The following is a 14,983-nucleotide window of genomic DNA, read 5'->3' on the forward strand; positions in this document are numbered from 1 at the left end:
GATGCTTCCTCAAACTCTGTTCAGCATTGCCAGTCGTCTTGTTGACCTAAGCCTCATTTGTGTTTGTGGTTTTGGTGTGGGGAGGGCGGTGAGGAATCATGACGGCTGCACCGTGAGCACCAGAGCTGAGAGCACTGCATGAGGGGGCAGGAACTGGACATGTGTGTGTGCTTAACATGCTTAAGGGATTTCAGCAGAGATGACTGGCAGGTCTGGGGTGTGGGTCACCTTGGCATTGCTGGGTACATGAGGAACAGGACAAAGGACAAGAATCCATTTTCTAGTGTGTTTTGCATTAGAGCCATGTAATCAGAGACACCGTAAAGTCCCCGTCTAGATGTTGGATATCTTTACAATAGATTGTGAGGGATGAAGAAAAACACAACTGTTTGCAAGAAAACAGTAAATGCAACAAAATACACTTTTGCAGTTTGAAATGTTCTGTGGCTTTGCAGGCAATGCTGGCGAGTAGTCTCCCTCTCTATTTTGATTTACTGTTTTCATTTGTAGGCCTATAGCTAAAGGAGGACGGTGTTCCTGCCTTGTCTTCTGCCACTAAGCTCTGACTGTCAGACCTTGGAGAAATCTTAGCAATATGTGTATACTTCATTAAGAGTGACAGCATCTATGCTAAGAGGTAGTGTATAATAGTTGTGGGTGGTTTGTTTTGATTTTTTTTTTATCTTTCCATACTGCAGATGTTGGACCTTTGCTTGGAGTTAGAGTTCAGGAACAGCTGGGAAAAGAAGTACGTCCTGCACTTGATGCAGCTCTGACAATGGCAGGAGGTAAAGATATACATACTGTTGTGTTAATGTTGTGTTGCCATGGTAAGACAGGCATCATCCTTCTAGTGCACAGCATGGGATGGCTTTATACAGTACCGTGATTCAACTAACCCTTTTTCTGTGTGCTGTGATGTTTCTTTGCAGCTGAGGATTTCATAAATTTTAAGGTTTATAAATATATTTTAAAACGCAATCAGCATTTATGTGCTATTGTTGATAGATAGTTTCAGCAGTCACTGAAGGCAGATGAAATCCCAGTTCCCTTCTCCAGGTGGTTGTCCTGTTCTGTTGGATACAAAGGAGACTTGGGAAATTGTGCTTTAAGAGCTGTCCATAGGACTTAGCAGGTTAATCTTTGATGGGCCGGGGAGCAGTGTACAATAGGTCTGTCCTATATGCTGCCCAGACTATTACAAGAGTGCTAAATATCATCTCTTCATTATATCTTTGGGTTTAGCATTGCTCATACTTAGTTCTCTCTCCCTTTAAAGAAAATATTTCTTTGCTTTCTATTTAAGGCTTTTTTCAGGAGTCAGGTACAGCTTATAGAGCAAAGGGAAAGGCATTCATGAACTTCAGCCCCTTTTTTTTTGTTAACCCACAAGTTCTTTCTCATTCACTCGTCATCATTCTCCTGTTTTGCTTTATTTCTCCTATTTGTCTTGAAGTCAAAGTGGAAAGGGCTATCAAAGGTAAAAAATGTGGTAAAACCTTGTGTCGTGTGAAGTGCGCTTCATTTTTGTAACGTGTCTTTAGTTGTGTCTGTGTGGTTTTATGTCCACTAAACAACTGGTTCAGTGTTTTGGTTTGTGATTGGGCTGAAACCTAAAGTCGGAGACAGTGTCGATCACTCCTTAATACTTGCTGATACCACATGATCTTCACCTTTCAACTTGCAGCTACATAATTTGGGAGTTGGATTATAAGCAAAATACTGAAAATGCAGTTTTGTGGACATTATGCTGCTTCTGATTTCTCATGACCAAGCGTTCAAGTTCTTTACTGAAACCGCTGGGTAAGGAGAGGTAGGGAAAGGGCAGAAAAGAGTAATTGGCGAAGTGGATAGAATCTCAGTAAAAGTAACCTGAGCTCACTCATTTGTTAGTAGGAAAACTTAAGGTATATATTTTTGTGTAATAAGTATGTATTCTCTGGGAGAGAGGCAGTGTTACTTAAATCAGCATTAAGAATATCATAGCATTTACACACGTGCACTTTCTCCCCATGTCTGTGCCTGTGCACTGCTTTCTAACTAAAGCTTTTTAAACAAAACTTGTTGTCCCTGCAGCCATCAGAGAAACGAAGGAAGCACTGGAAAATGTGAGTGTCTCTGTAGAGGTTTTGCAGGAGGGAACAGAGAGGCTTCATGCAAACTTGTCAGATGTTAAGATGCATCTAAACAACACCCTCAGTGATGCTGCATGCTCTGCAGCTCAGGCTGCCTCAACTTGCAATATCATCAGGAATTCCTTGAATCAGCTGAACATCAATGCCAATTTTAGTGGGGTAAGAGAATATATTTCAGACTCTTACAGTGTGATTTCCTTGAATATACCTAGTAGTGGCTCTGCAACTTAATGGCTTGGTGTGTGCTGTCACTGGTAAGATGTGACCTTCCCTTATTCTGTGTTTCTGGGTAATTGCAGTCACTGTGTTCACCTGTTGTGTAGAGGAGGGTAAAATGTGTCAGGCAGCAGTATTACAGTGCTGCTCTGGGCAGTGACACAATCTGCCTTCCCAAAGATGCTGAGGTTAAGTTTCACTTTTGTACAGGAAGATTCTACTGCAAATCACCTTTCTGCTTTCTTTACCTCTTCTGCTACCTTTGAAATATTTCATAAGGTCACAAGACTACTGTTTTGATGTGACTCAAGAATGCTTTTTGTTTCCTAGCTCCCAGGAGTGAGCTCACAGCTTGCCAAGATCAATGATGTCCTTAAGATAGACCTTTCCAGTCTGGTTCAAAAGGTATGTTTCTTGACAAGCTTTTAAACTGTTAATGAACAGCCTGGGATACTTGCATATTGCCTGTTTCCCTTTGACTTTCTCAAGCACAGTTCCTGCCTGATTATGCCTCATGGTGGATACCTCTCCTTATTATTCCATTATTTGGTCAAGATTTAATATTTGAAAGCATTAATGTAGTACTTCATGTCCCCAGTACAGATCTAAAATACATTGCTAATTATCGGCCTGAGAGAGCAATCCTTGAAAAAACAAAGGTGGAGGCACTGATCTGCTAGCATCCTCTATTCCTTGCTGTATTACCATTCTATTTTAGCATGTGTATACTTTTGCTCCTTGTATAAAAGGAATAGAATTGCATGTGTTTTGGCAAGGAGAAACTGACTGTAAATTTTCCAACTTGCATTCTTAGGGTTATGCAGCATTTAATGATACTCCAGACTTGGTGGTGAATCAAACCAGAAACATTTTATCAGGTGAGGACAAACTGTCTTTTCACATTTGGTTATTAGGTGTTGCTGGGTTTAAATCACTTACTGATGGTTTTGTCCTATCAATAAGAGGGGTTTTTTTTGGCTAAAGCTTCATTAAAAATAAAAATGTAAAACTTAGCACTTTAAAAAAATTCAGTGCCCCAAAAATGCCTTCAAATGTAGAAAGCAACTGAGTTTAACTGAGAATTTAAAACTAAACCTTAAAAGCGGACTATGTGGTATTTTTTGGCGGAGTTTCATTTGTTAGATTTCTTGCTGCTCGAGTAATGAAAACTACTGGCATCCCAACTTGCACACTGACACTTTACCTGGTTGAAAAGCTAATTTTCCTTGACCAATGTGTCTGTGATGTATTTAGGAGTGTGATGTTAAAATACCTGAACCTGCCTGCTGCTGTACTAAAATGTAGTGGATGACAAAAGGGAGGTAAAAATATACCTTAAGGATATTTAAATGTCTGTCTTAGTTGTTTTGCTGCTTGAGCTTTACACTGTTACTCTTCGGCAGTACTTGGACACCTGACATTTGAATGAAATGTAGCATAGTGGATGTATACTAATCTCTTTCAATTTTTGTTCTTGCATTGTGGACCTCTGCTGCATATATAAACAGCTGTTCCTTGTAAGTTTGTTTGGTTTGAGGGTTGGCTTTGTTTTGTTTTGCTGTTTTCTCCTGGCCAAAATGGAACACAAAGTATACAAGCATAGCAGACCGTGTTGAACTTGCCTAAAACAAGGCAGTTTTCTATTACTTGTGCTAACTTTTCATTAGGAAAGCTGGTGTAGATTTACCCATTTTTGGTATCTGCTGATACCATCATAATTTATCTATTTGTAAATTGTTGAGGTTTTGTTTTTATAAAAACTGAGATTGAGTTACACAGTAAATAGATTAAAAACAAGCAAACAAAAGCAAACAACAAGGTTTACTAGAACAAAGTAGTATTTATTTGCAATCTTATTAAATAAGAGTGTTTTGATACCCGATTGAATTTAAAAGAGTGAGTATCAAAAACTGCCAAAACCTTGTCCAGCTGCTGTTTGGGAAAGAGAAAGTTGTTGCCTACTACCAAGTAGCAACCTATAGCTATACATCCTCCTGTTTCAAGTTATGTTCCAAGTTGAAAGAAGGGGAAGAATAAAGAGAAACTGCCTTTTACAAATAAGCAATATGTACAATAACTGAATGAACCATGTTTCTAAACAGTGTGTCTAACCTGTAACGAGAGGGTAGCACAGTTGATAATTTGTGGGGGAAAAATGGCTTAATTGATCATTATCTCAAGAGTGTGCTGACTAATTGGAATGAATTTATTTAAGTAATCTTTTTTAATAAGATTGGAAAGACCTAGTATAGAGTCTCAATATAGACAGTCTCATTTTTTTCACAGAGTTGTATTCCCGAGTGATGGAGTTTAAATAGGTTTTGATCTTCTCCTTTGTAAACTTAGTGACTAATTGTCTTGCTGAGCAGTGCCGTTTGCAGTGCTGCATGAGAGGCAAGATTTAAGCTGCTGAGATAAAAAGTGACATGTTCATTATAATGAAAGGAAAGAGAGCTCTGGCTAGACATCTACATCTTTCATCATTAAACTGAATGCTAAAAATAAAGTGTGCATTTTAAAATGCCATTGTGTTACTTTGAGGCTCAATGTTTTTGTTGCCTGCTTGTCTCTTCCTCACGCTTGTCTTCATGGCTTGCTTGTTACGTGTGGCAAATGGCTTAACAGCATTTTGTAATGCATACGTGAAATGTAGATTTCTTCTGTGAATCTGTAACCATGCAGTATGTTTGTACTTTCAGATATCAAAAACGTGCTGGAATCCATTGGTGCAAACATTAGTACCTTCGCAAAAGCACTGCCTGTTCAGAAGGTTTTAGCAGATCTGACAGTGTATCTCACACAGAGTGAAGCATATGTTCAAGATTATTTTCCACTAGTGGAGCAGTATGATTTTTACAGGTATGTACAGGAAGTAAGGCTTCAGTGACCTGCTACCTGCTATTAATACTTTGCATTCATGTTCTGTTAAGGCCACTAAACTATTAACGATGATCACTGTCAAAGATGCTAGGCAATTGTTTGTTTCTGGCATTTGGGTAAAAGCCAAAACTGCAGCTAATCAAGAGCTAGGTGGTGTTCCACTGCAGAGCCAGAGGCAGTTCCTTCACTGTAGGTCTTCAGTTCTCTTTTAGGAAGGATAGATGTAGGTAGATATCAAAGATGAAGGAACAGATTGTGTCACAGTGCTAGGAAGACTTATGTAGGGTTTCTTTGAGTTGCAGGCAAGTTGAGAGGGTGGAGGACTGAAGAGGCCTTGAAACAGATCCCTTTTTATTGCACCCTTTTAACCACAGAGGAGGGGTAGGAGGGATTCTGCTTAAGGCCTTGTAAATGTTTGCACACCCACTGGTTTCTACTCGTGTCCTTGTGAAAACATGGGCTGGTTATAACCTTGAGAAAAACATACTATTCTTATTCATGATTTGTGTGACTCCTGTAACTGAGTAATAATCTCATTCTGAAGAAAAAAAGCTTTTCATAATTTACCATTTAACTTTGTCTAGATTTTGTCATTTCAGTCCTTAAGTTCATCAAGTTCTCCTTATATTTTGACACTTCAGTTGGTCCTGTAATCAATAATTAATTGCTTCTGTCTATGTGTCATATTCTAGAGCAGTGAAACTGATTAAGTGTGCTAACAGCTTTAGCACCGTGACAAATAAAAGTTAGCAGAAGAATGAACTTTAAAAACCTAAATTACCCTACATTGAGCTCATTCCTTATCTGGCAGTTTATGGTGAGACCCTTAGTTCGACAAATCATCAATGTTTTCTTGGAAACTCAGATTGCATTTAATCAAATAAACATTGCTTCATTCTGCTATAGTATGCCTCTGTTAGTCTTATATTTAGATTCAAAAAGTGCAGAAATATCTACATGGAACTTTAAATGCTGGCTCTCATCAAGCTTAACCCAGAAGTACTTCAGGTAGAAATGAAAGTAAGGCCCAAATGATTTTCTGTCCATCTCTTTTCTTAATTGCAGTTACGTTGTTTGTAGTTCTTAGTATGCATTCTTTTACGAATGTACCTGTCATCTTTAATGTGTTCCTTTCTCTATTGGTTGAGTGTATTCATTCTGATATTCACTTTTTCTGGTGTTTCTGGTTCCTGGCTTCTTTATACAAAAGTACAGGAAAAGGAAACTTGGGAAATGTGAGAAAAGAGAGGATGAAAAGGAAGAGCAGAGGGGAATTATGAAAGTGTGAGAGGCTAGAATGAAGTATAAAATGCGTGAATAAATAGATGTGCTGCAAGTATGTAGGCTGATAGAACTTTTATGTGATTTACTTAATTAAAATGGAAGTTTGATTCCTATTCAGGATCTCTTTCCTGTTCAAGTTCTGTTACCTGCTCCATACAGTGAAAGCATCCCAGCACAAGCACATAGAGCCTAGGTTTTGAAAGTAGCCTTACGTAGAGTTATTTACAAGGACAAGCCTAGCACACCTGTTAGAGGTAGTAAGCTTTACAGGAAGAGCAGTTGTGTACTTCATGACCAATGGCCAGTCTGTAGTTATAAATTTCTCCATTGCTTCTTGAATAAATTATTGTTTAAGCACCTGCCTGCTCTGAGTCATTGTTTGCTGTGCTTGGATCACTTTGACTCTTCAGTACAGTTCACCTGCAGTAGCTGGAGTTGGGAACACCTTGTTCCTATGATGTTTATTCCTCAGCTTCTCAGTAGCAGTCTGTAATCCAGCAGCGGTGTCTGGCCCCAAATACTTGCCTAGTATAGGAAAAGCATTATTTTGCCTGCTCAAACAGAAGCATGAATGTGTCAGTTGGGAATGTGGTGTTGCCTGATGTATTCTGCAGGTCTCCAGTGTGTTCTTTGCATGCTAATAGCCAAGCACTTTGGCTTTTATTCCTTAGGTGGCTGGGTTGTCTCATTCTGTGCTGCATGGTGGTCCTGATTCTGGTCTTTTACTATCTTGGATTGCTATGTGGCACCTGTGGTTATGATAAACATGCTTCTCCAACAACCAGAGGCTGCATCTCCAACACTGGGGGAAACTTTCTAATGGCGTAAGTGTGACTTACTGGTGAAAAATAAAGGTATCTGCAGAAGATGTGTTTTGTTGGGTTTGAAGGACGTATGTATGAAATTACTTTGTTCTGGTACCTGTGTATATGTGCTGGAGGTAAAAAAAGGGTAGACCAAACATAAATACTGATCTCATAGAATTTTAAAGAGAAAATTTTGTTCTTTTAAGGCTCTTTGATTCTCTGAAGAGTTTGTACACTCAATGAAGGTGTGAGCACTCTGGATGCAATGTAGCTGAAGACTTTACAGGGCTGAAACATGTTTCACAGAGCAAGAAGATAGTTCAGCCACCTACCAGTTTTCATATCTCTTGTTGCTGCTAAGTATTGGCTTCACTGTTCTTACAACTTACTCAATTTCTTTTTCAGTGGTGTTGGATTCAGTTTCCTCTTCTCCTGGGTGCTGATGGTTGTAGTGGTGCTCACTTTTGTCACAGGTGGAAATGTAGAAAAACTGGTCTGTGAGCCCTTTGAAGATAAAACTTTATTCAAGGTGAAGTTACTCAAGTTATTAAACAGCTGAGAGAATCCTGATGATTCCCAGTGGTCTTGTCAGTTGTGTATGGTGTTTTTTTTGTTGTGTTTTTTTGTTTTATGGGACTCTTCACTTTAGTTTGGTTCTGATTTTAGTTTCCCCTTACACACTGAATGGAGACATTCATCCTTTCTTGGTTTAATCTGCTTTGCAGTGTAAATGCTGCATGCCTGTCTTTCTTTAAAGATAAATCTTTACGTGATTTATGACTTCTTGGTGACATGGAGCTTTAATATTCACTTTCTGCACCAGTGAGGTTGGATTTGTTGGTTTGCTTCTGTCTGGTGATAAGCTTGGATGTGGATACATGTCAAAAAATTAGATATGAATAAATTCATGAGTTGAAGACTCTGAGTTACAGTAATGCTATCGAATTTTGCCTTCTAGGTTTTGGATACTCCCTACTTACTAAATCAACACTGGAGAAACTATCTCTCTGGCATCCTGTTTAAAAATCCCAATATTAACTTGACTTTTGAAAAAGTTTACAGGTACTGAAGTTATAATCAATGTTTAATACATATATTGGTTTTGTGGTATCCTACGGGTTTCCTATGTCAAGCATATGTGCAAATATCCCATGTTCCAGAAGACATTTTGATTTGTTTTTTTTTCCAGTGAATCCCTAGCAAAAGCAATTTCTCTTACATATGACTTATTAGACACAGTGTAATGTTGTATAACGACACCAGTTGATCTCTTTGGTAAAACATTTGCATCTTTGAGAGCAGCAGAAACAATTAATTACTTGCTATATCAGAAGGCAGTCAGAACTCTTCTTTTTCAAAGGTCTGATTTTCTTAGGATATGAACATGTTGTTAGATCATTCTCTTAACACTTGGTACTCAAGGTGCTTTTTAGGCTGATGCATCTATTTTTTTTTTTTTTTTTAGTGATTGCAAGGAAAACAAAGGAATTTATACTTCCCTTCACCTAGAACACTTATTCAATATCAATGAATTTCTAAATATTAGTATGGTAAGTAAAGAAAGTACGAGTCACTGCATCATTTTTGAAGGCTGGAGAGATGTTTGCTCTTAAACACAGTATAGCATGTCCTGAGTTTCATGGGATTTTGGGGTTTATGTGCAGCATATCCTGCAAGGAGACAAGAGCATGCTCTGTTCTGCCAGGCACTGTGTGCACACCTAAGACATACGGTCCCTGCCCCCAAATAACATGAAATTAACAGGGAAGATTCATAAAGAGAGAAAGTTGCTTTGACTTTCTGCAACAGATGAGAGGTAGAGGGTGGGAAGTCAGTCAAGTTTCCATGTTCTTCATTATTGCTTTGCTTTGTGCAGGATAGGATACGTTTTAGATTTACATGCCGTGCAGGAAAATCTAACTCAGGTAACAGTATGCAGGTCATAAGTCACCACTAAGTGTCACCTAGTCCTGTGGCCAATTCAGCTGAGATACTGAATTCTCTAGGTTTGCTTGATTAGGGCCAGGGGTAGAACTTAAAATTCCAATGGTGACATTTTCTGGAGAGGACAGGGAATTCTGCTTTATCTCAGTCTCCTCGCAGAAAGAATTAACATCTGTTCAGAGGAGCCTCCTTGAAATGCAATGAAAGGCAAGTAATTAATTGCTGTGGAGATGCATAGGTGGGTTAGAACATGGCATAGCTATACTGCTGGGAAAAATGCTACCTAGTGGATTATATCCAAACTAATGGAATTAAGCTGATGTCAGCAAAAATCCATGTGTACTTCTTCATGGAAATGATGAGTCAATGAAACTAAGATGCGAGGGCAGGAGCAGAGGCTGCAGAGGAATATACACTGGGTACAAACTACTTCTGTGGTTTATTTTGTTTCCTTCTCAGTATACAGAAGATGTAGCACTTAAAATTGAACATATTCAGATAAACCTCAGCAAAATCATTCTGCTGGATGAAATGGGGAAGGAGAATCTCCTGAATTTCAGCTCTTCAGGAATAGAAGGGATAAACTTTGCAGCATATTTGACAGAGGTGAGACTGTGGTGAATGAGACATGTGACTGAATCAAAGCATACAATGAAATGGGTATTTTAAACAATGGGCAAAACAGAGTGCTACCTGGTTTGGTGGGAAGGGGGGGATGGGTTTGAGAATGACAGAACTCAGAGCAAAAAGCACCTCGGAGGTTAAAGTCAATAAACATGTAAAGGAAAAAAGGGTACTCAAAGTCAGTGGTGTGAAGTACAGTCTGTATATGCAGTAACAGTGACAATGTACTCTTTTTTTTTCTTCCCTAACTGTTCATATCTTGTTCCAGATCAATAAAAGTGTTACCAAGGTTGATCTTCTATCATTTGCTAATGACTTAGAAGCAAGAGCAGACCAGCTGGTAAGTGTATTTCATTATAATAATAATCTATAAAATGTTTTATTTATATGCCACATCAGTATAAATCCATAGCCAAGTGTTTAGGCTTCCTGTGGGAGAAGTCTATACTTCAGACATTTCTATATGTGATGCATTGTCACATAAGGAAAAAATCTTTTAAAGCCGATGTTTCATATAAGCAGTGTTAAATATTGCTGACTTGTATGCCAGTCGATGTATGACTTCTGCTCTGAAGTTGTGATTTTTTTTAATTCCACTGTTTGTGTAAAGAGCAAGGGGAATACTCCATTCCCTGCCCTGCTGTCCACATTTTAGTGTACCAATTGGAAGAAAAATTGGTTAGATCATAATGGTGAAGATGAGTTGAACTGATTTTCCTTAGGTCAGAGGGCAGAAGATTTTGCAGTTAGCAATAAAATTAATACTGTGGCAGCTCATAAGGGCTGTAATGAGAACTGGCTGCATTGTGGAAGGACTGCACAAAAGAAATCCTTTCTGCTCTGAAGGGCCTTTTGAATGCAGACACATGGACAATGGTCAGAGAGCATAGCTACAGCATTGCCCACAAATGAATCAGCAGAGTGACACAGCGGTGTTAACAGTGGATACTCGGTGTATTTGTGTGCATGTCAAGGTCACTTCATTTTTCAAAATGAGAGGCATGGCTTGGACACTGGCCCAAGACAGTGGGAGAAAGTTTTACTGCACGCATACCACGGTGGCTTGGATAGCTCAGGGGCACAGAGAGCAGGCTGTGGAGTTGGGAGTGTGTCAGATGTCCATCCCTTCTGCAGGGAGAGGAGGGCTTCAGTAGAGCCTCCTGGTGTGTTTATTCCAGCCTTTTCATAATTTGATCACATCTGTTGCTTTTGGGGTTCTTTTTCTGCCACATGGGTACTCATGGCAAAGTTGTGATGCTCATGCCTCTTTGCTTTGTGGTTAGTGCCTTCTGCAAGTACCAGGTGAGCTGCACATTGCCTGTGTACTCACATGGGTTGTCTGCTAACTAGGAGAGAATCGTTGGCCACACCTCACTTCCATTTTCAGGTTTCAGTGTGTCATTTTGGAAATTGTATGGGTGGGAAGTTTTTGCTGTTGTTTTGGGGCTGTTTTCGAAGTGAAAGCTGAAGTTATTCAAATGTGTTGAAGAACTAAAATCACATGTTTGTCTATGTAATACATTCTGCATTCCACACAGAACTGCCTCTGAGATGTCTGTTTGAAGGTATATTCTGCATAGCTATATAATCAAAATATGTTGTGCTGCTGGATTTGGCGTTTCCTTATTTTTTGTAATAGAATCTGAAGGAAGCATTAGAATCGAGAATACATCAGGCAGAACTATTCTATATGAAAAAAATTAAAATGCAATATGAAATGTGTTCCCTGCCACAGTGCACATTTGATTTCTTCCTGTGATGCCTCTTAATTTATAACATATCTTTGGAAATGTCTAACTTCTCAATACACTGTATTGTAGGGCTTTGGGGGTTTTGTTTGGGGGTTTTTTGGTTTGTTGTTTTAGGTGTTTTATGGTCACACTTCATTATGAGTGAGAGGACTGAAAGTTTACAAGAACAATGAATTAACTGGAAACCTGAGGAGTTTGGGGCTTTATAGTTTACATTTTCTGGCACCTTATACGAAATGGAACATATGTTTTTTCGCTGTAAGAAGCGAATGGAATAAAACTTGCATCAAACCTAGGGGTCAGGGTATCGAGGAGAGAGCAATGTCACCTAGGTTACCAGGAGTTGCTAGGTAAGTGAATTCAGCTTGTCAGCACAGGAGATGAAGCATCCTGAAGCTGCACAGTGACCGTTCACAGGAAGCAAGCGTGTCTCTGAGCCACTGTTAGCTTCCAAACTGGAGCTGGCAGTGTATATTCAGTGTGTATGCAGGGAGCCGAGTGATTTTGCCACCAAAAGGAGGCAGAAAAGAAATGTATTTCTGAGAGTAAAATTAGATTTTAGTGTTTTTCAACAAGTATGAGCTCCAGACAGGCATTCACACTTGAAAATTGGGGCACAAACTCAACTTCTCACTAAAAGGCAGGAGCTGCAAAAATGAAAAACTGCCTCTGTAGATGCCCTTTCACGTTGCTGGTTGAAAATACTGAAACTTCTGTCCTACTCAGAGAGCAGGCCGTTCCTCAGGGTGATGTCCACAGTGCCCACATGAAAGGCCAGTAGCCACTACTAGGAGATGCTCATCACAGCTGGGATACAGTGCTGCAAGGTTCCAGTGGTGAAGCCTGGCTTGTGGCGAGTGAGAGGAGGGTGTGCTTCCTCTTCTGTATTTGAAATGACTCAGTGCACCATGTGACACTTCTGTTGAATATGTGGTGATAATAGCATAGCCAGAAAAGCAGTCTAATCTTTTGGTTGCTGAGGTCTGAATTATTAACATGGTGATCGCCCCCTCCCACCCTCCGCTTTGTACTGAGGAATTCAATTTGCCATGTCGGCATCAGCTGTTCTGCAGTGGATGAGTATAATGTGCAACTTTCATTGCTTTTTGCTTTCTTGGAAGGCTTGGAGACTGATAAACAATTCCTGCATTTTTTGCAGCCAAAAGGAGCACTGGAAAATGCCTTAAAAGGACATGCAAACAACATTCGAATGATTCACAACCAGCAAGTCGTTCCCCTAGAGCAAGCTATGGTAAAATATTGAAGCAATGTTAAAACATATTTGCAAAATCACTTAAATACAGTTTAGAAAGCTGGACTAAACTATTAGATAAGCACAGATTGCATTTGTGTTGTCACTAAAGAGTAATCTGGTTAAAGTATCTGCTTAATGAATAGTTTTCCTATTTATAATACTAGGACTTCACAGTACTGTCTAAACCCATGACCTTTCTCTTTTCCATTTTTCCCTGTGTTTGTGCTTACTTATGAATAAAAGAAGCAGCAGAGGAGAACTTCACAAAATTCTAACCCTAAATCACTCATTTTCTTCTTTGCTTACCATTTGCCTGCAGTAGTAAAAGCAGTTAGCACTTTCACACCTTATTTCTTGGAGCTGGCAGTCACCTCCCAGTATTGGAATTGGCAATTCCTGGCAGTATTATTTGGAGCCAAAGGAAAATCTTTTTTTACTAATTCTATAAAAGATGTGAAAGGGCTTCTTCAGCCAGGCACTGATTTCTATAGTATCAGGCTGTGAATCTCATACATGCAAGGTTTGGCTTTTTCTTCTACGTAACATGGATACTTCTAGTTCATACAGTATTTCTGCCCCTATAAAAGCCTCCTTGTGGAAAAAGCATGAAGTCTTCTTTTTCCATTCTGATTCTGTGCTGTTCTTCCTTAATTAACTCCTAATTATTCTCATTTCTTTTTCCTTTTACAAAACTGACTGTCAAGAAATATGTTAAAGCTAGGGTAAGTGCTTTTTGCCTGCTGAAATTGCACAGTATAGAGTACTCTGAACACTTGGTTCTGGTTTTAAACTGTTCTCTCTTCCCTTCAAATAAATCTCAGTCAGTTTATTGCTACTGACTTTAGTTCAATCTGAAGTCTTCCATTGCACAATTCATAACTACATAGTGCAGTTGGAGAAATACTGATTCAGCATTAAAACCACAATATTTTAGGTTTAGTATAATTGTTGTTGCTGTGTATACCGTGGTATGTTGTATTAGAAATAAAATAATCTAGAAAAGATCCAAGTACACATACAATGTTAAAACAGGTGGGCTTTTACCTGTGATTATGACTTGAATCATTCCCCTCCTTTCTGACAGAGCACTTTAAATCAGAGCATTAGGTTACTGAAGCGGACATCATCTGAACTGATGGTAAGCTTTTCTTTCTGGCAACGGAAACATTTTTATGGGGTTTTAATCCACATGCAGGGCACATATTTTCAGTACAGCTTTTCCTATTTCTAGCTGTTCTGTTACTGGAAGAGATGTATGCCTTGAGGTAGTAACAGGAACTTAGATACCTCTTCTGTACAGCTTTTAACTACCCTGGCTTTCTCTTCCTGTTTGGGCTATTTTTTGAAGTATGAATTGTAAACTCATAAAATAATTCCATATATTGTGTTATTCATGTTCCTAAAAGTGTAGCAGGTTTTTCTAGATTCCTTGCATGCAGAACTTGGAGGGGGGACAACCAAGAAACAAAATGCAAAACAAGTCAGTAAAGACTTCAGATTTATATTCTTAACCACCTCTTGTCCAATGTCCAGCTCCCAGTAGGGCATGTTTCTTTAGCACTGTATAGAATGCTTTGGTAGGAAAGGACCTTTGAAAGTCATCCTGCAGTGACAGGAGACATCTGTAACAGGATCAGGTTGCTCGGAGCCCCATCCAACCTGATCTTGAATGTTTCTAGGGATGGGGCAACCTGGGCCAGTGTTTTACCACCCTCCAGAATTTTGACAGGACAGAAGAGATTCCCAGCACTGGCTGCAGAGCCACTGTAACCTCCTGCAAGGCATTTATTTGTATTAAACACTCTCTCTTCCTCTCCAGGTTAAGGTGAAAAATGTCATTAGTGCTGTTAATGCTGCCCAGCTTCTCATAAATAACAATGCTTCTCTAGTTATTGTCCAGGTAAGCTGTATTTGATTAAAATACAAATACATTAAATTATGGTGTCATGGAGACAGAAGTTCACTTACTTTTGTCTGTTTCTAGGAGACAAAAAAGTACATGGATACCATAGTTGGCTACTTCGAACAGTATGTTGAGTGGGTCAAGGAGTCGGTAAGGTGCCTTTACCTCACTGAGTGAAGCTGAAT

At 39.2% G+C, this 14,983-nt stretch overlaps 1 protein-coding gene across 11 annotated transcripts in view; it reads left to right on the plus strand.

Annotated features, from left to right (window-relative positions):
- PROM1 (prominin 1) overlaps positions 1-14,983 on the plus strand; it is a 53,527-nt gene that overhangs the window by 33,079 nt on the left and 5,465 nt on the right. For 4 of the 11 annotated variants that reach the window (XM_054172120.1, XM_054172117.1, XM_054172122.1 and 1 more), the window contains 17 exons: positions 699-788; positions 1,457-1,480; positions 2,077-2,294; positions 2,682-2,756; positions 3,166-3,229; positions 5,051-5,210; positions 7,187-7,339; positions 7,727-7,850; positions 8,280-8,383; positions 8,787-8,871; positions 9,725-9,871; positions 10,158-10,229; positions 12,800-12,892; positions 13,600-13,617; positions 13,980-14,033; positions 14,715-14,795; positions 14,880-14,948. In XM_054172120.1, the coding sequence (XP_054028095.1) occupies positions 699-788; positions 1,457-1,480; positions 2,077-2,294; positions 2,682-2,756; positions 3,166-3,229; positions 5,051-5,210; positions 7,187-7,339; positions 7,727-7,850; positions 8,280-8,383; positions 8,787-8,871; positions 9,725-9,871; positions 10,158-10,229; positions 12,800-12,892; positions 13,600-13,617; positions 13,980-14,033; positions 14,715-14,795; positions 14,880-14,948 (1,631 nt within the window). The remainder of the gene's footprint in view (positions 1-698; positions 789-1,456; positions 1,481-2,076; positions 2,295-2,681; positions 2,757-3,165; positions 3,230-5,050; positions 5,211-7,186; positions 7,340-7,726; positions 7,851-8,279; positions 8,384-8,786; positions 8,872-9,724; positions 9,872-10,157; positions 10,230-12,799; positions 12,893-13,599; positions 13,618-13,979; positions 14,034-14,714; positions 14,796-14,879; positions 14,949-14,983) is intronic. The other 7 variants (XM_054172124.1, XM_054172126.1, XM_054172123.1 and 4 more) reach the window with 3 other exon arrangements.

This window comes from Dryobates pubescens, chromosome 23 (assembly GCF_014839835.1).
Source record: "Dryobates pubescens isolate bDryPub1 chromosome 23, bDryPub1.pri, whole genome shotgun sequence".
Classification (NCBI taxonomy): Eukaryota; Metazoa; Chordata; class Aves; order Piciformes; family Picidae; genus Dryobates; species Dryobates pubescens.